Source organism: Leptonychotes weddellii, chromosome 3, assembly GCF_054177405.1.
Source record: "Leptonychotes weddellii isolate Sample4059 chromosome 3, ASM5417740v2, whole genome shotgun sequence".
NCBI classification, from domain to species: domain Eukaryota; kingdom Metazoa; phylum Chordata; class Mammalia; order Carnivora; family Phocidae; genus Leptonychotes; species Leptonychotes weddellii.
The window spans coordinates 162,230,844-162,255,715 of NC_138371.1; the positions used below are offsets into that span (position 1 = coordinate 162,230,844).

The window sequence follows — 24,872 nt, forward strand, 5'->3', positions numbered from 1 at the left end:
TCTTATTTAAGCTGATTTACAATTAACCCTTTATGTTTTCCCAATGAGGCTGAGGTTGGTTTCTGACAACCACAGCAGCATGTGAGACATTTATATCTGGATCTCTCTTTATAGATCAAACTCAACATGATTAACTTACAAGCTGCCTTTTCCAACTTCCCCATCTTAATCTCATAACTTCTTTCCTAGGCTCATGGGCTCAACACATTAACCTTACTTGCAGCTTCCTCCCCGTCCAGCATGGCACCAGGCCCTAAAGATTCTACCTCCACAAGCTTTCCTGACTCAGTCCCTCACCTGAGTGCAAGGCTGCATGACCTTTTAAAATACAAAATCAATGCTTAATCATAGTCAGTGCAAATGAATGTAAAAAGTCAATAAATACTAGTCATAACCCCAGCACTTTGATTTAAAACCATTCTTCAGGGATGCCTGTGTGGCTCAGTCCATTAAGCGTCTGCCTTCAGCTCAGGCCATGATCCCAGGGTCCTGGGATCGAGTCCTGCGGGGGGCTCCTTGCTCAGCAGGGAGCCTGATTATCCCTCTCCCACTGCCCCTGCTTGTGCTCTCTGTCAAATAAATAAAATCTTTAAAAAATAATAAAATAAAAATAAAACCATTCTTCAGATTGATATATTTTCTTTCTAGACCTATGTCTAGAAAGATACAAGCTCATAGATTTAAACAAAATGAGAGTAATATGAACCTATTGTAGTAAACTGTTTTCACTTAATATTTCAAGAGAATATTTTAATGGCCACATAATATTAGACTATATGCGATCATTGATTTAACAGGCCCCCCTATTTGTGGATATTTAGGCTATGTCCAATATTTTGTTATTATAAATAACTGTGTTGAATATCCTTGAAGCTAAATCTTCACAAACAACTCTAATTACTTCCTTAAGAAAAATTCTTAGATGTGGAATTGCTGAAAAACAGGTATAAACATTTTCAAAGGAGTCTGTTAAGTAATGCCAAGCTACCCTCTAGAAATAAGATATCAATTTTGACTCCTGTTTCCCTGCATGTTCACAAGCCTGAGTGTTGTAACATTATTTTTATTTTTATTTATTTATTTTTAGAGAGGGAGTGAGTGTATACGTGAGCAGTGGGGGAGGGGCAGAGAGAGAGAGAGAGAGAATCTTAAGCAGGCTCCATGCCCAGCATGGAGCCTTGATCTCAGGACCCAGAGGATCATAACCTGAGCTGAAACCAAAAGCTGGACGCTTAACCGATTGAGCCACCCAGACACCCCTATAATTTTGTTTTACTTGACATCAGTTTGATTCCAAAAAGTAGACTCACTTTCCCCCTTACATCTTGCTAGGACTACACAATGGCTACTGGCTTCCTATTATCCACCTCTTCCCACCACGGTCACGTGCGCTCACTCCTCGGACCGAGTTTCTGCAGGACAGCTCTGTGCCTATTACACTGTCTCAGGAAGTCCCTTCTATGAAAGCATCTCCATGGACTCTCCATCCTTAAATCGCCGGGAATCAGCTCCCTTGGGATTACTAGGAAGTTGCGAGAATTACATGTGCAAGGGTATGCCACGTACCTGGTCCTTCACTTCCCCAAATGCTCTGCAGGGGCTTGATCCTTCACTTGCGGGATCAAGGCATCATGTCTTTGCTGATGCTGGTCCCACCACCCTGAATGTTCTTCCCATGCATTTCTACCTGCGGAGATCCCGCCCACATGTCACCAAGTCTATCCCAAATGCCTAATTCCTTGCAAATGCTCTTCCTGTCCCTGCATGTGGGCTTCTCTCACGCCACAGATGATCTTTTTCTAAACTTTGATAAAAATCGTGACTGCCTTCTAGCTTATTTAGTAGCGAATTTTATACGACCTTCCTTGTTCTCCTGGACAGCAGGATCTGTCATGGATTCACCTTTGCATTCTTTTTATTACACGTGGTGTCCTGTGCCAAACAGGCATTCTATACAGAACTGAGGCGTTTAAGTCAGGATGGACAAGTTCATAGAAAATCTATTGCCACACTGTTGAGGTATAGGATAGGCTGGGCAGAGAAGGCAGACATGGCCCATGGAGCCCATCACCATATAGATTAATGCAAATGGCAGATGACAACATCCACACTGGGCAGAGAAGGCAGACATGGCCCATGGAGCCCATCACCATATAGATTAATGCAAATGGCAGATGACAACATCCACACTGGGCAGAGAAGGCACACATGGCCCATGGAGCCCATCACCATATAAATTAATGCAAATGGCAGATGACAACATCCACACTGGACCTGGTTATGGCCACGTTATACCCCAAGGCAGTGATGGCTACCGTTGTCCGAACATCTGTTTGGCACCAGTCTTGGAGCTGGGGGGTCTCATCCTGTTGAAGTGTACAACCCTAGGTGACCTATTACTTCCATTTTGCAAGAGATCAGAGGGAGGCTTAATAAGACTAATTAGCTTGCCTGAAATAACAGAGCCAGGAAGGGGCAGAATGGGACTCAAAGTCATGTCTGCCCAACGCTTGTCCATTCTGCTGATGGCCTCCTGATACGTGGGTGGCCTGGCAACTCATTACGTCCCTCTCCCTGGCTACAAGAAAGTGGGGACAGGACAGCTGTGGTTGCGATCAAGGAACTGGCCTCTCCTACTGATCTTATTGCCTGACATTTAAAGCATGATGTGGATATGGGGGGGTATAATGTAGAGGATGGGACAAAAGACCTGACATCTTTGAGCAAAAAGGATACCCGTGGTCAGGTGGGCACCTACAGCTGGAGTGAGGAGAGAGGCCACACAGACCTACTGGCCTGCTTGGGGCCGTGAGATGAATTTTTCATCCCAACAGGTGGTGAAAGGGCCTCAGATATATTGCTATACTTGGTGGTCTGTGACTCCAGGCCCAAGCAGGGCCCAGCCTGATACAATACCGAGGGACCCTGTAGGAGGGCAGGGGGGAAGGCCGTAGAGCAGGAGAAACGCTGTCTGTGATGCAGACAGACTCCACCAAAAAGACAAATAGATGCATAAACATAGAGTCATACGGAATTAAATTATAATGTAAATTTCATAACTTGCAGAATATAAAGGTAAATAAACCTATAGGGAGGGGACATAGAACTTTCTAGAGTGTCATGATCAGTCACAGGGGTTGGGATAATTCATGAGCCCAATTTCAACTGTCAAAGGACATTTCTTAGAAATCATGAGTTACAGTCCTCCAAACCTGCCTACGGGAGAGAAGACTTTTTAGCAGGGTGGGGGCTCGTTCAAAGGGAATTCGGAGACAAGAGGTCTGGGTGGGCTTGAGAGTCAGCATTTCTAAGAAGTTCCCAGGTGATGCAGCTACCACGGTCTGGGCAGCAAGGAATGAGAAAGTCAGCAGGGGAAGTGAGATAAACTGGAGGGAGGTGAGGGGTTTCTGAGAAGATATTATGTAAAAGAGGAGAAAACGTAGGAAACTATTATTCTTGCACATTATAGCAAGGTCTAGTACACATCTGTAAAAATGTATTATCCAAGTAATAGCTCTGAGCAAGAAAAAAAAATAACAAACCAAAATCAATCTACCTCTAGAGCTGGAAAATGCTTTAAAATGGCCCAGTACTCTTTAAAATGATCAAATCAACCACAAAATCATCTAAATGAAAAATGCAGCCAGTGTTTAGAATCTAACCAGGAAGCCTAGGGTGCTGTTTACCTCATTTTGGTTCTTTATTTTTACTTGTTATTTCTTCCACGAATTAGAAACCTGCTTAGTACCTATTACATTTTCCTGTTTACTGTAACTTCGAGGAATCCGGACAGCAGAGGAAAATGCTGGAGGAGAATAAAGCCCCGCCTTTGCTGTGTTGGTGCATTACCCCTTCGTTGACCCTGCAACAGTCTGTCCCAATCAAATACAACACCAAAGGATGGGGATGGTGGTGTCCCCGAATAACAGGGCTGGGGCTGGGTGGAGAGGAGACAAATCCTGGGACCTAGCTCCCCAGGCAGTGACGTCACTTCATGACTCCGTGGTCTGGCTATAGTCGCTAATCACATAAATGCCGTGGAAGGGGACACTGTCCGAGGACCAAGACACAAACCAAAAGTTACTGTCCTTATTATAACTGTCTCCAAATTCAATCCCCTCAACACTGCAGAATCTCAGATAATCCTATGATTGGGGGGGGGCGGGTTAAAATGGAAAAATACAAACCTGTTATATTTCTAAGTTTTACCACAGTTTCTTAGGTAATTCAGTGTATGGCTTTGAGGGAAATTTAAGATGCGTGCAAGTTAACAGAATCATGTCTAGAACGTGCATTCTGATGGACACACGGTCTTCAAGTAAGCAAGCATCCCTGACAGGCTCGGAGGGACAGAACCAGCTACGGTTAACATTCTCTGGACGCGGCCGCCCTCACCGTCCTCTGGATCTGCAAATGGGGCTGGAAATAATGAGGAGCCAGCTTTTGCCACGTGACTTACTAAAGCTGCTCCCTGGGTATCATTTGGGTATTAAGTTGAATATTTATTCTTTCATGTCACAAGGGTATAATCATTAAATTATGGCTACAGTCCACTAAATGCATCTGGGGTAGAAAGAGCTTGAAAGAGCAGGTCCTAAAGTATTTAACACATCTAGGTAACGAGCTGTTTACAGTAGCTGCCTGGGATGCACATATGTTTTTGTGACTGGTTTGCTTCACCCCTGCGTATTACTCACTCATCATCCCCACCAGCAGACCCTCAGCCCCACGATGTGCCCTGCACAATACCATTTTCGGGGGAATGAAGATGAAAATAAGCAGCCTCAGGGTACTGTGAGATACAGAGCCCAAATTACAAAGCAGGCTGCCAGTGCTACCTTTTATTTTTTCATTTGCATTTTTAATTCTCTTTTTTAATTGTGGTAAAATGCATGTAACATAAAATTTATCAACCCAGCCATTTCTCAGGTGTCCAGTTCAGTGGTGCTAAGGACACTCACAGTGCCGTGCCATCAGTCTCCAGAATTCTTCTTGCCTTGCAAGACTCAAACCCGGTGCCTGTTAAACACTAACTCCACATTCACGTCTCCCCCAGCCCCTGGCAATCACCATCCTACTATCTGTCTCTACGGATCTGAGCAGGTCAGGAATCTCATGTAAGTGGAATTAGACAGTCTTTGTCCTGTTTTGTCCTTGAGCTTATTTCATTTAGCATAATGTCCTCGAGGTTCTTCCATATGTCAGAAGTTGCTTCCTCTTTAAGGCTGGATAATACTCCATCGTATAGACGTACTACATTTGTGTATCTATTCCTACACTGATGAATAACTTGCGCTGCTTCCATTTTTGGCATTCATAATGCTGCTATAAACATACGCGTACTGTAAATGCTGTCATAAAAAATACATAAGATGCTGTGGAAGAATTAAGGGTCTCGTAGAGGCAGATGCATCTGAGTTGACTGAAAATGAGACGACTTTCACCAGCCAGATAACAGAAGGGAAGGGTCTCTGGAGAGAGAGGGGCAGAGTGCACATGCTGGGGACGGGGAGGACAGGAGGCTTTGGAAGAAGCTACACAATACCCATGTGGGAGTTTGGCATGCTGGGAATTGAGGCTGGAGGGCGCCTGGGTGGCTCAGTCAGATAAGCGTCTGCCTTCGGCTCGGGTCGTGATCCCAGAGTCCTGGGATCGAGCCCCACATCGGACTCCCGGCTCAGTGGGAAGTCTGCTTCTCCCTCTCCCTCTGCCCCACCACCCTGGCTCATGCTCGCTCTCTCTCTCTCTCTCAAATAAATTTTAAAAAATATTTACGGAATTGAGGCTGGAGAGGTAGGTGGGGAAAGAGCTTGCCCTGATGTGGGTTGAGGGACCCAAGTCTCACTGCTGACGGACAAAGACACAGGCAAGTGCAGGTCACAAATCTCTCAGTGGTTTCCTGCATACATCATCCCCCACCCCCTTGGGTTTCCTTTCATCAACTTTGGGCCCTTTTCTGCTTCCTGCTGGGGGCTCTGGCTCCTGACCCCTGACTGGGTCACAGATTCCAGGCTCTTCTCTGGTGGCTGAGAGCTGGCCATGCAACTCCAGCTCGAGTGGATCTGAGGCCTCGCTATGGTTCCACCCCCCAGCGCACCCAGACTGGGAGCAATCAGGAGGCCCGTAAAGATCAGATCTGTTTCAGAAAGAAGCAGTCCACGGGTGGGAGGACAAGGGAATATGGGTTATAGGAGGGCAAGTCTCCGGAAAAGGACGGGACTGAGGGCTGTAAATAGAGGATGCCATGGGGGAGGAAGAGAAGGATCTGAGAAATACAAAGAAGTAAGAATAGGTAGGAACTAGATATTGAAAACGTTAGTGATGAGGAGCTAGGGTTGACTTCCAGGTCTCAGGCATGAATAATAAGAGTGTCCTGGATCAGCCCACCAAGCACCACGAGGGAGCTCACAACACGAGGAAAGTCCGGCATCCCCATTCCATGGTCAATTTCCAAGACTTCCCAATAGGATCACCAGATCTAATTTATATCCACAGAGGCACCAGGAGCCCCCCGACACGTTCACCAAGGAGCCAACAAGCAGATGCAGTGTTAAATCTTTTGTGGAAATTTTAAAGAGGCAAGATGGCTTAAACAAACCTTTTCCCTTGATTTAATGAGTGCTGTCAGGTGCTTCAAAACCAGAGGCCCGTCTAAACTGTACGAGAAGTTAACATTATCAAAGACAATCGTGCCTTCTTGGGGCCAGCTCGGCGGAGGGCGCTTCTGGTATTCCCAAGGGGCTTCTTTCTCAAGGTCTGTATACTCCATCACCCTTTCCACTGAAATCATCTGAAAGACAAAGGACACCACATGGCTTAGGAATGGAGGTTCTCACAGGTATTATGAGATTATAAATGAACTGTTGATCTTTTATACTAGCTGGTTAAGGACATCTCAGGTCTCAATATTCCCAAAGGACAGGAGGAAGAGTCTGATGAGGACTCTGATGATTTACAAACCTGTGCATGGTCTTGTAACACTTTCCCTTAGGGCTACTTCCTTCAGCATTACATTAAAACTAAAAGAATTACAGAAGTAGAGATTTTTAGAGAATGTTACAGATTTTATTTTATTTTTCCACTTTTCACATCTGAACAAAAAATACGAGGATTTTATCAAAGAAAGGAATACTTGTGGCCAAGAATCCATAATCTGGCTACAGAAGAGCCATCTGTCTTAGGGGAGCTGAACTGGCTAAGTCATCAAATCTCATTTTAATGATGAGTCACTTTCTCCTCTATCAGAAGAGCACATGGGAAAGATTTCTTTTTCATTGTTTTTCCTCTTTAGGAGAAGGTGCAAATATTCCAAAGAGGAGATAATTTACCTATTGACTAAGGCCTCCAAACAACCATCCCGATACCTTTGACTAGCACATCCCGAGAAGGAGCTTATTCTAACCAGAAAGAAGGGACACCAGCAAATTCAGGTGCTCAACACATACAAGAATAAATGCTAAAATGGGCGAGGGGGCGCAAGGGGAGACACCTATTCATTAAACAAACACCCTCAAAACACTGAATTCTTCTTTTATCAGGAATGAGGAATTACCCATTAAGAAACAAAAATAAACAGGCCTCTAAGAAATTAGCTTATATCCTCTCCAGGATTTCAGAACCTCCCTCCTACAGAGAGAGACATTTATTACATTTGAAGACAGTTTGTGGTGAATATAAAACCTGCTGACATAGCACACAGAAGACTGAGAAAAAGATGTATATATTTTATTTAACGTTAACCTTAAACAGATGGAAGAAGGCTCTAAAAAACTTGATTAGCTACAATGTAAAAATAACAGTTTTAATATTTTACATTAGAAGTGCTTTTATGCCATTTAATGGCAGGGAGACTTGAAAAGGCTCAGAACGTTCAGATAAACATTACCATATTCTCCACTTCGGCGCTTTGCCTGACACACCATTGGAACATCCCCATGAGTGTGAGGGCGTAGGACAAGGCCAGGCCAACCTGCCCAGCATCTACAGCAGAAACAGGAAGAAGAAGGGGAATAAAATTAGTTCCATTCTTTATTTATTTATTTATTTATTTATTTGACAGAGAGAGACACAGCTAGAGAGGGAACACAAGCAGGGGGAGTGGGAGAGGGAGAAGCAGGCTTCCCGCCGAGCAGGGAGCCCGATGTGGGGCTCGATCCCAGGACCCTGGGATCATGACCTGAGCCGAAGGCAGACACATTCTTAACCCCAAGCACAGGTCCTTCTGTCACGTTACCAACAAGATTCCTTTATAATATTTAAGTACATTGCATATAATGATAGTAACAGTTATACTTTTACTATCTGATGATTGAGACCATAATAAAATAGAAAAGTCGCCATAAATTCAGAAAGACTGTTAAGTGAGCTTATTAATCCCCACAGGATTGACACACACTTGACTGTCTGCCACAGGTGAGAAATAATGTCATTATTCAGACTCCCAGCCTGATGGTTTCAAGAGCCCCGTTACCTAATTTCACATACTACGGCCAATATAACCGCAGTTGGAAACCACTAAAAACAAGGCAATGGGTTCTAAGAGCTAGTGCTTTTAAATCTAAACTATTCCTCTCACTGTTCCATTATTAAATATTGTCATTCAGCGTTGTTACCATGGAATAGTTAGGGATAGTGAATGCATGCCATGCACACCAACACCTGCTCATCCGGTACCCACCTGGCAGGGAGGCTAGCATTCTCTCCTGCTGAGTATTTTCTCAACCCAGGGTACCAGGCAGGTACAGCCAAGAGATCCGAACAGCCCTATTGTGAAAACCTAAAGCCCTAAGATGGACAAAATGCGTAACGGAAAACTTGGTTCTCTCCTCACAACAACCAGATGCCACACCAGGAATGTACAGAAAGTGAGCTGCTACAGCTGCATGGTCCTCAACCTGTCTGAAGACAGAAGGAACTCGTCGGGATCCAAATGACCACTCAGCATGGACCACGCTGCTGAATCACACCTGACCTGACACACGGCAAATGCTTTCATGTGATTCATTAGAACCAAACAGTATATGGCATCGGACAAGGTGGCAAGAGTTTAATTTAATAACTGTAAACGCAGCTATAAATTGTAATCATACCACAAATAGTTCTTCACATCTGTACTTACTTGTTGCCAGAATCAGGGACCCAAAGGCAACAACAATGACCAAGATGGCACAGATGGCATCCAGACGCACGGCAAACCATCGGGACGTTGTCAGGAACAAGAACCATGCCTCTGGATTTGGGGAAGCAAAATAAGCAAAAGGAAGAAGTAGAAAAACCACGTTAACTACTCTGAATGAGGGAGAGCATTTTGCAAGGGTGAGCTCCAGGAGGTTTTTACACAACATGGACAGCAAAGTTCCACACCTGAGGAACCTAAAGGTTCCAGAAAGCTAAGTTCTGACACAGGACGATGTATGGTCCAGGTAAGAATCCGTACAGTGGCTTTGTGGGAAGCATGCACTGAAAAACTCAACCCAGAGATTATAAACAAAAATAAGATCATCATAAAAAACATGAAAAAATGGGCTCATCAGTGCATTTTTCATAGTGCCAAACCTCAACGTGAGGCTTGTCCACTCATGTGGTTTACTGTTCCCAGTTCTGATAGCAGAAAGCACAGCAGCTCCCACGTTGTTTCCAGCACCTTCCATACTTACTAGAGGGCCCTGCACAGTGTTTATTCCTTAGGATCCAGTAGCTCAAGGATCACTTTTGCTACAAGTACCTACTTGCAGCTTTCAAAATGCCATCCTATCTTCAAAATACAATAAAGATTGGAAAGATGGGCCAGGATTTTATAAACTTAGAGGAAAATCTGAAGCTTCTACATAGCAAAAAACTTCACAGATACAGAGAATAATACATATCAAGTGGGTAGCAAATCTGATCATCAGGAAACTGATTTCCTCAGGAATTTCTGTCACCCTACATGATCTGACAATAAGAACTGGCAAACTACAATCTGTGGGCCAAGAATGGCCCACCACCTGTTGTTGTAAATAAAGTTTTATTTGAACACAGCCATGGCCATTTGCTGAGGTAGTATCTTTGCCTGTGTTCCTGTTACAACAGCAACGCTGAAGAGCTGCAATAGACAATCAAGTACACAAAACCTAAAACATTTACTATCTGGGCCCTTACAAGAAAAGTTCACTGACCCCTGCCCTAAAAGGACAGAAAGTCACAGGGAGTGGTAATGGAAGGACAATGCAAGCCACTGGGATCTCAGGGGAACGGGAAGCACACAGAAGATTCTGAGGAGTCATGGCAGAGAGGAGGGGACGAAGACATGCTGAGGAAGGATGTGGGGCTGGGCCAGCGGCAGACAGAGAGAGAGGAACTGACCACTAAGGACAAGAGAGGGAGCCTATCCCGTTCTTTGAAACCATTTCCAGCAACTTACAGACCTGAATGCAAATCCTGATGAGCGTCAAACAGTTCCTGGAACCTCTCTTCAGTTTTATATGCCCGGATGGTCCAGAGTCCCTGGAGAGAGCACGACAAGTGGGAGAACACCGGACTCCGCGCTGGGGAAGCAGAGACAGACACAAAGCTGTGAGCCTGGGATGTGGGGAAACCAACTGCCTCCCATGCCCTGTGGCTTCATGGCCCCCCAAAGAGCACACCCAGAGCTCTGTGACGTCAGGCTGCTTGGGGAAGAAGGGACGGTGCCCCTCCTGGAGATGAACAACATGTCAACCCTCAAACTCCTGGTCACACCACGCTTCACGTTAAAGACCTGAAAATGCAAGTTTCTCTCCGAACCAATCTTGGACCAAATTCAAATCCTTCCTAGATCTGAATAACTAAATTCTTTCTTTGCTAACTCATTTGTCAAGGTCCTCCTCAGACATGGCCTCCCTCCATAACACTTCCCCGACAGCCCTCTGGGAGGAAATTCTGTTGAGTAATTTTTGAGTCACTAACATTCTTAAATTTAATTCTGCTAGAGTACTCACCACACTGAATTATGACTGCCTATCTGTGTGTCCATCTCTGCTATGTGACTATTACTTAAGGGCTGGGATAAAGTCAGCGCATCCCTGAAACTGTAACAGGTGAGTGATGTGTAAGGGTCTGGGCAGCCTGCCATTCTCCCTGCATCCTGGGGCATCTCCCTGTGCCTGCTCCCGTGCCAACAGTCTCTTTCCGGGGTACCGGAGAACCTGGGTATTGCACTGCCCTTGTGCCCACAGGGCCTGGGCAGCCATGGTGTCTTTGAATAGTCTGGACTTTGGCTGGGGGAGCCTGCCCTGCTGGACACCTGGTGTTTGGAGGTCGCTGTGTGACACTAACATCAATCACTCTTCCAGAACCTGACCATGAACTCAGTAGCCATTCTCTTCTGAATAACTTCATGGTGGTCTGGGGCCTGATGTCATCCAACCGGCCATTCATTTCCCTGGTACCTTCTCTAGGAGCACACTGTGTGTGGGCACCAAGGTCTGGCTCCCGCCAATCAGAGAAGAGGTGGGCTACAGGCTGCTGGGCACCATGAATGAGGCCATGACCAGCTATTGTCGGGGCAGTGCTGCGAGCCTGGGACCTCTCTCTGGGATGAGTAATACTTTGTGCTTTATCAGCAGGTAACACTGACTTATTACCTTGTTACCTGTGCACATTCTAAAAAAGAGGTGTTAGTAAAATCCCTGGGTGTTCAGGGCAAAGGCAGATCACTTATCTCATGAGAGGCTGCAGAGGTTTTATAAAATGATGGGGAGAAACCACTTAGGGGAAAACTCACTTATTTTAGAGCCTGACTCCTTAGCCTGGCATCCAGATGCCTCTCTGTGTGAGTTCAGTCAATGCCTCTGTGCATGTGGGCATTGAAGGTATGGGGGGGCAGATGCTGGGTACAAACGTGCAGAAACAGGACCTCCTCTTGGAGCTTAGTGACCATGGTCCTCAAGCAAGGAAGGAGCAGACTTCTCCGTGTGAGACACTGGCATTTAGAGAAGATGGGACACGCTGGGCTGTGGGCCTCTTTCCTGACTGGGATATCTGACTGGGATATTAACCGTTAAGGGCCCTCACGTAGGATACTGCTTTAAGGAAAAAACCTTCTCTGAACTGAGGCATGAGCTAACATTTCCCCTCGTATCTACTTTAGGCAAAGAGCCTCAAGTGAATTCAGTGGTGGTTTGGACCGTCCAGGTTGTAGGTTTCTGATCTAGGATCCACACCACCCTCTCTCTTCATTATACTGAGGAACCTTTAGCCTTTATGCATTTTAGCTTCCATTAAATTTGTAATTTTAAAACAATAATATGAACATAAGGGACCAAGGCCATGCTCTAAATAAATAAGGCTGAAGGTTCTGAACAGGCCTTTTTTTGCACTCCCTAGCAAATGCCCAAAACATAGTCAATGTGGAAACAGGGTGCTTAGCAAGATGACTCAGGAGAGTTCCAGGCCCATGACTCTATCAAGAAAGTACCAAAAGTCTTAAGCGAATTTGGGGACATAAACGGTTTTATCACAGACAACATTTCTGAGAAGGAAGATGTGGCCATTCACTCAAGGAGAGACCTTGAATGAAATGCTTCCGTGTGGCCATCCTCACTGGCTTCCCTCATCAGCAGATCAAGGTTGTGACTGATCTTCCCTGGTTAAGGTTTCAGGGCAGGGTCGACTTCAGAAATCAGGGGCTGTCCCGGCCTTGAACACCAGGGAACCCAAAGACCACATCACCAAGTTTACCTCAGACCCAAGAGTTACAAGTGGTATAGCAGGGTTCTGTACCAGGGAAAGGCTATCCTGTTCTTTCACACACTTAGGATTCAGCGGGATGCCAGGATGATGAACTGGAGGGTCTGCAATGAAAATTAACTGGCCCCGTGGAGGGAAATGGAAAGCGAAGGCTCTGGTATATGCTCTTGCCCAATATAACGCCTTTCTCCCCACAATGACTGAGCTGGCCATCCTGAAGTAGACCTCTAGAGAAACCATGGTGCTAGCCAGCAGTCTGACAAATGCAACCCTACCTTTCACGAGACTGACGACTGTGTGTCCCACGCCCCTGAGGACTCTTTGGGACATACCCTACAAGGACTGCAAACCCTCCTCAGGAGGGAGAGGGCAGGGAACTGCCTCAAGGACCTGGCCAACAGCCCTGCTGTAGGTTATCATTCACGTTAGGTGAGCCCTGCTGGTTGTCATGTTCTTAATTCCCTCACGTTCAAGGTTCTAGCACCTCTCCATGTGGCCAGGAAGCACTTTACAGCCATCAGCGCAAACAATCCTCACGAGAGCCCCAGAGGGCAGGTGCGATTACATATTTGACAGAGGGCAAAGTAAGCAGAGGGATTAAGAACACTGGCCAAGTAGTAAATTAACTAAGTGGTAGAGCTGGGGGTCAGACCCAGCTCTTATTCCCAATGCTATATGCTTTTTAATCACTGCCACAGTGTCTCAGAGGGAAAATAAACAGGTTAAATCAAGATGCCAACATGCAACTAAATGCATTTTTCTCCAGACTTTGTAGTTTACGTTTAGAAAACCCCCAAAATCATCCTTAGTGCATCTCCAGTAGCCCTATCCATTACTGTGTATCTTATTAAGCACCTGGAAATCCAGCACGAGAACTAACAACAGCAGACGTGAGTGTCTATGGTCTGAAACACGGGACACACGGTTAGCCCTCCCCAGCAATGCCCACGGCAGACATTGCTAGTTGATCACAGTACCCTTACACACGGAATTTGGATGTAGCTTCATAACTCCGGCATTGCCAAACGATGAGAGCTGGCTAGGATTCTGGTTTTGTGCACTTCTTTATGATTGAATGGTGCTACCATGCTCACTTTTGCGAAAATGGGAAACCATTATGATCACAACTGCATATGTCATTAAAGTGGCTTAAATGTTGGCCTGAGGTTTCAGAGGCAGCTGGGCAGTACGATCTGAAAATCATCCTCGGGACTTCAACAGTCCTTTCAAAGCACAAGGAGGAAGCAGATTTATGCCTGGTAGCCACAGCAATCAGGTATCCTCCTTTTATCCTCCTTTTTGCTGGTGGGTCCAGCAGCGGCCACAAGAAATACTCACTTACTGCTTAGAGAAAAACAAAAGAATTGTTATTTATGGCACAGACCTGTGACCCAGATAGATGACGACAAACAGTTCTAATCAACTGGCTGCCAACGTTTGGTTATCTGGGTGCGTGGAGGTAGGAATATCTGTACTTAATGTATTGTTGTAGCCTACTGGGGTGCAGGAATATTCCACGTTATTTCCAAATATCCTACAGGGGCCATGCTAACGTTCTCACAATCTCCAGATCAAACCCTAGGATAACCCTATGCTGTTTCTTGAAAAAGACTCAGGAGAGCCCCTTCTCTCTTATTCCAGAGACCCCGTTTGAATAAACCTGAGACCTTCTGTAGAACAAGACTGATGACAACAGACTCCATTTCATGAGTGGCCTCCAATCCTAAATGTCTGAAGCCTTGTTGTTTACACAAAAGACTGGCTGGAGCTCATCACTTATTCTTCAACCTTCTCCACGTCCCGCCATGGTAACATCACATCAGCCCGATGGTCCACACATCTGGACAACACTGCTTTGCTGCCCCAAGGAAACACCCCACAAAACCACACTTCATGGTAGTTTAGCTGGTTCTCAGAGGACTGAAAAAATTTTCTATAGCTTTTATGAAATCAATGCCCATTATCCTTTATGCAAACACTTATGATAAATCCCTCTCAAAAATTTTTATTAACCAGGGCGCCTGGGCGGCTCAGTCAATTAAGCGTCCAACTCTTGATTTCGGCTCAGGTCATGGTCTCTGGGTCATGAGATCAAGCCCCGAGTGAGGCTCTGTGCTCAGTGTGGAGCCTGCTTGGGATTCTCTCTCTCTCTCTCTGCCCCTCCCCTGCCCATGCTCTAAAACAAAACAAAAAAAAGAAACATGCATACATCATAACAAAAAAAACTGTATTCTGATGAACTTGTATTTTTCCACTTGGTAGATCAGAGAACCATGAGACCCAGTGTTTCTCTTTTTAGCTTGGCGTCCAGAAAGCTAAGGTGGTATTAATTTGCAGTGACTATCCATAGTTGAGGTTTCTGATACAAACATCTTCCTTTTTTATGTTTAGGTCTTTACACCCCGCCCTTTTTTTTAAAGATTTAATGTATTTATTTGACAGAGAGAGAGAAAGCAAGAGAGGGAACACAAGCAGGGGGAGTGGGAGAGGGAGAAGCAGGCTTCCCGCTGAGCAGGGAGCCCGATGTGGGGCTCGATCCCAAGACCCTGGGATCACGACCTGAGCCGAAGGCAGACGCTTAACGACTGAGCCACCCAGGCACCCCCCCCCTTTTTTTTAAATACAACAATCAACACTCCTTATGACTTGTTTTAGTAATAATGAAATATGTTTGTGCATTAATGAGATAAGCTCTGAATTACTTCATCCTCTGTAATTAACCGTGTTTTCCCATTATTCCAAAACTAAGAAGTTGTATAGAAAACATACTAAATGTATACCGAACAGAACCCTCTCCTGTGTCCTCCCAGGGGAATTATATTCAGGATCCATTTATAGGAACAGCCTAAGGGGAGGGGGGGAACGTTAAACAGTGTGGCATGACAGGAAATACTAGTGATAATAAAGAGTAAGACTGAAAATAACAGTGCTTGTCTTTTCAGAACATTTAACAACCGCAACTTTTTTTTGCCATTTTTTGAGTGTGTGGTAGTAATGTATTTTTCAAATGTATCACTTCTGACATATGACACCTTCTTCTCCTTTCCCTAATCTTTCCCTTTCTTTGTCATTTCTAGACCCTTCAGGGGAAGAAAAATTCCGTATTTTCGCTTTGTATTAGTTCCAACATGAAATATTTCTTTAAAAACATTGAGTACCTGCTCTATGTTAGGAAGTACATCATGACCGAGACAGAAATGGCCCCTATCTTCATGGTGCTCACATTCCAGTGGAGCTTTAATGCACAGACATCCCTGTCCCTTCCTGGTGGCCCTGGCAAAGCTGCCCCTGTCCCTTCCTGGTGTCCCAAGCCACCAGCACCATTTGTTCCAAGTGCCATATTGACTCACGGCGGACACAGTATTCGATGATTTAATGTTAACTTGGAGAAAAAAAAGTCTGGAAGATAGAGTCTGCACAGTTTCAGGGGCCTCCTTAATTACAGCATGAATGGAAGTGAGCCCGCATCGCCATCCCAACCTGAGAGCCTCTGTACTCACTTGTAGATTCCAGGCGTTTGACATCTCTCGACGTTTCTAAGAAATATCGCCGAAGAACAAAGAAAAGGATGCCAAGGGGAATCAGAGGTATCGCGATCCACGGGATCACCGCCACCGCCACGCCTACCACACCAAGAACTTGTAGAAACGTCTGAAATAGGGAAAATAGATACAGAGGGCTTCTTATGAAGAATTCTCTTCAAACATAGACTGTAATGGGTTGTTCAGTTCAGATTCAACTCCTTTCTTCCAAAGACTTGTTGGAATGACAGGGAATGCTTTCCCATCAAAGAAATAACAATATGATAGGTGGTCCTGATGATAGTTATTGCATACTTGCAACGTGCCAAACACAGTAAGAAACTTTCTAGATATGAGTTCTTTTACTATGCTCAGTAGCCCTAGAGGAGTGGCATTACAATCTTCCCTATTTAGTAAATGAGAAAGTTTGAGACTCAGAGAGAGCAGGACTTGAATCCCAAACTATCACGGGTTGGTAGTATTATCAGGGAAATCAGCAAGTGGGAATCACAGAGGAGGAATCCGTAAGACTCAACTATACATGTAGGGATAAAGAAGTGGTTAATTACAAATTCAGTGGAAAAATTTAAGTGTTTACCTTTGGAAGTGGGGATTCCTCTTTCTTGGCTTTCTATCCACAATTAACACTTACTGAGTGCTCACTGCGTACAGGACTACCCATTATATATTTCACGTGTATTAACTCATTTAATCCTCAGAATCGCCCTACAGAATACTAGTACTATCTCATTTTACAGACAGAGACTGAAGCACAGGGAGAGGAAAAGCAACTTGACCAAGACTGCAAAGCATTAAGTCACGGAGACAGGGAGCCTACATCATTAGCCATCATGATATATTTAAGCTGGTCCTCAATATAATGCAACTTTTTATTGTTCAGGAATACATTCTTGACTTAATTGAGCCCCCTAATTTGTCCTTAATTTTTCCTCTAAAGACCTTACTTAAGGAATTTCAGAGTTCATCAGCATGCCTCATAAAGAAAGAAGAGAAATACAATGCAACCCATTTTTGATATTTCTTAAAAATCTGATGAAGAATTTTGATAATAAGGAAACACAAGGTCTTAAAATTTTTTTAAGTTTTATCATCTGGGCCAACAGACACATGAAAAAGTGCTTGACGTTACTAATCATGAAGGAAATGCAAATCAAAATCCACAATGAGACATCATCTTCTACCACTCAGAATGGCTAGTATCAAAAACACAAGAAATTACAAGTATTGGTGAGGATGTGGAGAAAAGAGAACTCTCACGCACCATTGGTGGGAATGTAAATTGGTGCAGCCACCATGGAAAACAGAATGCAGGCTCCCCAAAAAATTAAAAATAGAAATATCATGTGATCCAGCAACTCTACTAACTGGGTATTTACCCAAAGAAAAGGAAAACACTAATTTGAAAAGAAACGTGCTCCACTCTATTTACCACAGCATTATTTCCAATAGTCAAGCTATGGAAGCAGCCCAAGTGTCCCTCAATAGATGAATGAATAAAAAAGAATGAGGTCGTGCCATTTGTGACAACATGGAAGAATCTAGGGGGCATTATGCTAAGTGAAGTAAAGTCAGACAAAAACAAGTATTATATGATTTCGCTTATATGTGGAATCTAAGAAGGAAACAAAAAGCAGAAATAGATCCATAAATACAGAGAAATGATGGTTGCCAGAGGGGAAGGGGGTTGACAGACAGGCAAAATGGGGGAAGGGGAGTGGGAGATACAGGCCTCCAGTTATGGAACGAATAGGTCACAGAGATAAAAGGTGCGGCACAGGGAAGAGAGTCAATGGTACCGCTGGGTGTTGTATGGGGACAGATGGGAGCCATACACGTGAGCACAGCCTAAGTACAGGGCGGGAGCATCACTATGTTGCACACACGAAACTAAGGGAACACTGTGGGTCAACTATACTTCAATAAAACAAAGGCTAATCCTTGATGCCCCATTTTTATAGGCCAAGCCATCATATTTCTGAAATAAAGATTTCAAATGAAAATACGACAAAAAATTGTTTTACTGCCAAAACAACAATAAATTTTGTCTTCTGGATATTAAATTTTCTATCATTAGGATAAATATTTACAATCTTTATTTCAAAGGCTAATGATGGTAACAAGAGCAGGCACCACGTGTCAGGTGTGAACTGCACACAAGGAGCTGAGTGGGGTTCTAGGAACACTCAATCATGACCTCGATCCCAGGAGATAATTTTACCTTGGGAAATGATATTGGTTAAAAAGACCAGGAAGCAAAGAAACCCAAGTCACTGCATGATGCTAACTGAAGTATCCATCTTTGTCAGGAAAAGTAGGACATCATGGTGCATGACTTCAGGAGATATGAATGCAAAGAACCCTTCGCATCTGCCTGCTAGGACACTGGGGTCGTCGAGTGGTGGGAATGGGCGAGTTCGCATGGCATGGGCCAAGGCCTCTGAAGTTTATGAACTCAGATGGATACAAACCCAGAGCCATGTGCACAAGCCACAGAGGGCTGTGGAAATACAGGGAAGAATCCATGAACACAGTTTAGAAGGTTCCGTGACTTATGACCGAATTTCACAGGCTAGTTTAACAAACAAGGAGCGGCAATGAATAACTTGCCGTAGTAATCACAGCTGACGGACACGATGCCCAAGAGGGAGCCGGGCTGCAAAGGTTAACCTAGGTTGTTCTGTGGCCTCTCAGAAGGCGCGCCAGCCAGGGCAGCAGGCCCCAGGGCGCATCTCCGAGGAAAGGATTAGCAGGGTAATGCCTGACAGAGACACAGGTTATCATCTCCCAGCTATTTCAAATCAGTTTTCTCAGAGCATCCTCACAACCAGCTTCTGAATGAGAAAAGTAGGAGTTGTCATTTCCATTTGCAGATAAGGGATATGAAAGCTAGGAGGTTAAGTAGTGGTCCCAAGTTCTCCTGGGATGTTGCTGTGTTACAGAGAAAGCCAGGAACAGTGCCTGGGCAGGGAATCCTGCAAGCAGCAGGTGCATGGGGAAAGGAGGAAACTTCCAGAACTATGAATGTGTGGACAGGAGCCCCGGGGAATCAAACTGCATTATTTTGATGTAGACTCATGTGCTTTTATGGTTTCTGCCAGTCCCCAATGTGGTATCCATACAAAACCCAAAGTGAAGAGGCATGGAATTCTGAAGGAACAAAGTCCAATCATAAATGGAGGAAACAGGGCTGTCTGGGCCTCTCTGCTTTCATACCTACACCTGACCAATTTCTGACAGCTACTGTATTAACTGATGTATCCCACCCTCTTACACCAACTAGGAAGCCAAGCTTCTTACTTCACACTCATGAAGAGGGGTCCTTCTAGCTCCTTCTATGTCTGGTCTTAAGTAATCACTAGGCTTGCCACTATTAGTTGTCAGGAAAAAAAAATATGAGATGTTGTTAATCATAAAAACATACAAGTTTACAATTTTTCGGATGCCTGGGTGGCTCAGTGAGTTAAGCATCTGCCCTCAGCTGAGGTCTTGGTCCCAGGGTCCCGGGATCAAGTCCCGAGCTGGGCTCCCTGTCCAGCTGGGGGAGTCTGCTTTTCCCTCTCCCTCTGCCCCTCCCCTTGGCTTGTGCTCACACTCTCTCTCTCAAATAAATAAAAATCTAAAAAAAATTGACAATTTTTTCAGCAGACTAACATCATTTGATTGAACAATTATTCACCTGTTCCAACTACCTGGCTCTCCCTAGGGTGGGATCCTTTTATGGCTAACCCAGCCCAACAGATTACCTGGGCATCAGAGGTAAGCTCAAAACACAGGGCTCCACTGGAGTTGTACCAATGCTCTCTTTTCTTGGGTAGCCATTGAGGACCACTAACTGCTGCTACTCTCAGAAACTCCCAAGTTAGGTTAGGTCTTTCAGATTTGATGCCCCCAAATTCTGAAGCAATTCCAAGAGGGTTTCTGTAAGAGTTTATTTCTATTTGTGGGTCTTGCTATAGCCAGCCTCACAGTGAATTAGTTGTTATACTATACTGTAAAAACATAATGTGCAGGTTTACATTTATACATATTTACGTATAGACATATATTAATCTTTTACTGCCAGCAAACTTTTTTTAAGTAATCTCTGTGTCCAACGTGGGGCTCGAAATCACAATCCTGAGATCAAGAGTCTCATGGTTTACCAGGTGCCCCCTGCAGGCAAACTCTTTATGGAAGTTGGCAAGGGACAAAAACGGTATCCAAGCAAAAAAGGTAATATTCTGAAGGGGGAAACAGAAGATTCTGGTGGACAACAAACCCCTATCCCTTCCTTGAAGGGATCTCATTTCTTCCTTCCATATTCTCAGGAATTCCAAGGAGCCTAATGCAAGGTACACACTCATTTTCTCCCATCTGATTGGATTCCAAGCCTATTTGATGACCCACGCCCTCAACCTGTGCTTCTGTGCCTCTGATCATGCAAAGGCACAGAGACAATGTTCTATACACAGCAAGAAACACATTGACCCAGAAGCACCTGAGCCAATCCTTGATGCCCAAGATCTAAGGGTAATCGTTATTTGGATAGGCTTGCATCCCACCTGGAACATACCAGTTAGGAACGTGATCCGAAATCTCTGAACCCACAGGAACAAATACAAACAATTCTTGTATGTCATTCACTTGAGAGGACATGTGACTTTTTCTAATTCAGAGTAATTCTGCAGCTTACAGAGAAGGTCAGCCAAGGCCTGGAGGGAAACTGCATTCGCCTGGCACTGTGCTATCTGACAGGGTCTAGGACAACCCTCTTGAATAGGAACAGGAGAAGTAACCCATTTCACCGTTTCATCTTCACTGGGATATCCCACCAACATAAAAGGCTGAGGGGAGGTAGTGGGAATTAAATGAGATAATGTATATAAAGTGCCTAGCAGTCCAAGCTTAACATCCTAAGTACATTATTACCCTTTCGTGTGCTCTGGAAGCCAGGACCAGAAGAGGAGGGATGCTGCATTAACAGATTTATGGGCCCAAAGAATCTTAAAAATATCATGGAAGTTGGATCCTGAGACATGGCTCACTTTAACCACTGGCGCAACTTAGTACCACCCAGAGACTCATCAGAGCAGAAGTTATTGCCCCCTGCATGTGGTAATGATGTCACACGTACCAACGTGACTGAGGCTTTTCTTTGGCTATGCACGTTTGACATAAGATGACCAATAAGCCTCATAGGTATTACATTTTCGGTCCTCTCTGTTTTCACCCCTCCTGTAGGCCTCCCAAAGATAACCTCAGGATAATGGTGGCAACTCAACATTTTTTGAGATTTTTCTTGTCTTATTCCGTATTCTTTTTCTGCTTTAAGCCTCACTTCTTTGTGAAGACTTCCTGCCCTGAAACTGCTCAGCATGTCTGGGAGAGTAAGGAAAAAGGTGGAGAGGGCGCCTGGGTGGCTCAGATGGTTAAGCGTCTGCCTTCGGCTCAGGTCATGATCCCAGGGTCCTGGGATCGAGTCCCGCATCGGGCTCTCTGCTCCTTGGGAGCCTGCTTCTCCCTCTGCCTCCCTCTCTCTCTCTGTATCTCATGAATAAATAAAATCTTTAAAAAAAAAAAAAAAGAAAAAGAAAAAGGTGGAGAACCTCCGAATCAACCAAACCAAACCAAACGCCAGATTATTCAATATGGCCAAAGGAAGAGACCAACTTGGCATCTTCTATTTATTTCATGCATCATGAACCGGTGTCGGTATCAAGAGAAATACAAAAGCAAGATTTTGTGCACTATTGAATCCCAGGAGATTTAGTGGTGTCCACTGCAGGCTGGCCTTCTTGGTAAACAACCACACTGGTTCGGATACCAGGAGGACCCTGTCCCCATCCCCTGTGGAACAGATGCCTAAGGAGCCTCTCTTCCTCAGAAAGGAAGTGTCCTATGAGCCGCCGTTCTTTCTGATTAAACCACATGGGCATCTAAATAAACTGTTAATGCAGTTTACAAAAGCAATAAAGGAAAAAACAATTCTTATGAAAAAGTTTAACTGCTTTGTTTGAAAAACTGCCCAGTTACAAATCTTGAGAAAAACGACATTGCTTTATTGCTAGTGCCGATGGCAAATTTCCTCATAATACTGAAGAAAATCTCCATATCTCCTTAACAACCAAAGAAAGGGGGCGCCTGGGTGGCTCCGTCCTTAGGCGTCTGCCTTTGGCTCAGTTCATTCTCCCAGAGGCCTGGGATGAGCCCCGCATCAGGCTCCTTGCTCAGCAGAAAGCCTGCTTCTTCCTCTCCCACTTCCCCTGCTTGTGTTCCCTTTCCTGCTGTGTGTCTCTCTGTCAAATAAATAAATCTTTGGGCGCCTGGGTGCCTCAGTCGTTAAACATCTGCCTTCGGCTCAGGTCATGATCCCAGGGTCCTGGGATCGAGCCCCGCATCGGGCTCCCTGCTCCGCGGGAAGCCTGCTTCTCCCTCTCCCACTCCCCCTGCTTGTGTTCCTGCTCTTGCCATAGTCTCTCTCTGTCAAATAAATAAATAAAATCTTAAAAAATAAATAAATCAATGAATCTTTAAAAACAAAAACAAAATAAAACAAGGAAAGGTACAATTGCCTTACCCCCCCCCCCCAACACCAACAATGGATAACATTCCGCGAGGCTTGCCATGTGTCCAAGCTCTTTGGTATTTCACATGCTTTATGTCATTTCACCCACACATTCAATCGGAGCAGGAGGGATTATCACCTCCACCCACAAAGAAGGAACTGATGCTCACTGATGCTCAGAGAGGTTTAGGGATTTGTCCAAAGTTAATAATAATTAATAATAATTAATAGTAAATTAATTATTATAATCACATTATAATTACAATCTTATAATCTTATAATCTCTGCATGATATTGCACTCCATATAAAGATTCATACTTTAAAATACCTAAATACACTCCTGTTTTATGTTTTCCCTTTCTTTTGCATTGTCCAGGTTTTGTGGGGTTTCTTGTGGTTGTATCTGGTCTTCCCCATGAGGTGCTCAGTCCTAGATTCCCAGCTCCTAGGGAAGAGCAGCCTGCTCATCTCACAGAGCAGAGCTGATCATTAAAAAGGTCCTAAAAATGCTTGCTAATAGAACACACAAACACATGTTGATTTAAGAAATACTGTTTGAATAAGGAAAAAAAAAAGTTTCATGAGGTATAAGCCCAGAAAGCAAACGGATTTGGGGGAAGCAGGGGAAGAGCCAAATTTAACTGAAATAAATACACAAAACCCAAAAACACAAAATAAGACTATTCTACATGCTTCGTATTTGTATTTGGATGGTGCTGAAAACAGTTTCCCCAGGACGTGTCTTCCTCTAGAATTAATACTGTGCCCCTCACCTTACAGATTTTAAAGTATTTCTTTCACAAGCACAAGTAATAAAAAAAGCACTGGTTTGTCTGTTTAGCATTTAACGACCCAACTGCTTACAGCCCTGTAGGAATTCCTAGGTATCTACCCACAATTTACTTTAAACTTAATTCCATGGGAGTCTGTTCCTGCTAGTCTTTGTGAAGCTTGTGCCAAGGAACAGGTTTCCTATAAACAGCAGTAAAAATGTATTCTTCTTATTTTATGCAAATAAATATGTCATCCATACTTCTGACTCACCCCATTCTTATTTGAACTCTTGCTTGCTCTCAGACTTCTATTAGGCACAAAGTGAAATATGTATTTAATCAGAGGGCCACTTAGTCAGTAGACAGTACTTTTATTATGTGTTTACAGTATTAAAAAATAAAATCAGGATCATTAAGATTGCTAACACCTCAAAGGAATTTCAAAGCTTTGAATTCTGCTGTCAGTCAGACTCTTATAAATTCTGTTCCAAGTTCTGATAAGTACAAATCATCCAGATTGCCTTAAACGATTACTGATTTTGCAGAAGATAGGACTTACGTGCAATAAACAGAGCAAGATTCACTTCTTGGCAAGAAAACATGGCAAGATTTTCTTCTGATTTAGAGAGAAGAAAAAAAACGACGCCTAGTTTTTAATCAGTAAGCTGTTTACTGATGTGGGTGTAGGAGAGATTCTTCTACCTATTTATTCTGGAAACATATGAGATAAAAAAAATAAGCTTTCAATGAAGTGACTATCACATAGATTATGCTGCTGGCTAATACAAGATTCTTGTGGAAGCAGTAAAATTTTGAACAGGCTATACCAACTCAAACTATTAAGAACTAAAACATCACCTCCTCATTACTCTTCAACTACTGGATATATAAAAGCAAAGGGAAAAATATAGAAGGCTCTTAAATATAAGCTACTAACCCTTGACACCAACCTATGGTTCATATTAAGTCTGCAGGTATAAGGGACATGCTTATACAGGCACTTTGCCTGTCTTGGGGAGTTGAGAAATCAACTCTGGTTCCCAGAGCCCTCCTTTGTCACTTGTCTCTTTTGACTTCACCCAACTCAATCAGCTCCGTTAAATCAGAGCTTTAGGGAACACTGGTGTGTCTTATTTGTATGAAGACATCTATACAATCTCTCTTTAAGATTAAACTTTTCTAACTTTCCTTTACTTGAGATACACTAATCACTCCTTTCACCCACCATTTGTTGGTCTTGGATCTTTTTGTATCCACACCAGCTCTTAATCCTGAGTCATAGCTAACGCCACTGAAAAGTGGAT

General features: G+C 44.1%; 1 protein-coding gene and 1 long non-coding RNA gene across 6 annotated transcripts in view; one reads left to right on the forward strand and one right to left on the reverse strand.

Moving 5' to 3' along the window:
• Window positions 1-24,872, reverse strand: part of ABCC4 (ATP binding cassette subfamily C member 4 (PEL blood group)) — a 231,460-nt gene that overhangs the window by 43,041 nt on the left and 163,547 nt on the right. For all 5 annotated transcript variants that reach the window (XM_081815104.1, XM_031028548.2, XM_081815103.1 and 2 more), the window contains 5 exons: window positions 16,209-16,359; window positions 10,407-10,526; window positions 9,119-9,229; window positions 7,886-7,980; window positions 6,599-6,790 (listed from right to left, as the gene is read on the reverse strand). In XM_081815104.1, the coding sequence (XP_081671230.1) occupies window positions 6,599-6,790; window positions 7,886-7,980; window positions 9,119-9,229; window positions 10,407-10,526; window positions 16,209-16,359 (669 nt within the window). The remainder of the gene's footprint in view (window positions 1-6,598; window positions 6,791-7,885; window positions 7,981-9,118; window positions 9,230-10,406; window positions 10,527-16,208; window positions 16,360-24,872) is intronic.
• On the forward strand, window positions 10,916-15,668 carry LOC145720684 (uncharacterized). Its single transcript, XR_014143857.1, has 2 exons — window positions 10,916-11,057; window positions 14,350-15,668. It is a non-coding gene; the product is annotated as an uncharacterized LOC145720684 (long non-coding RNA).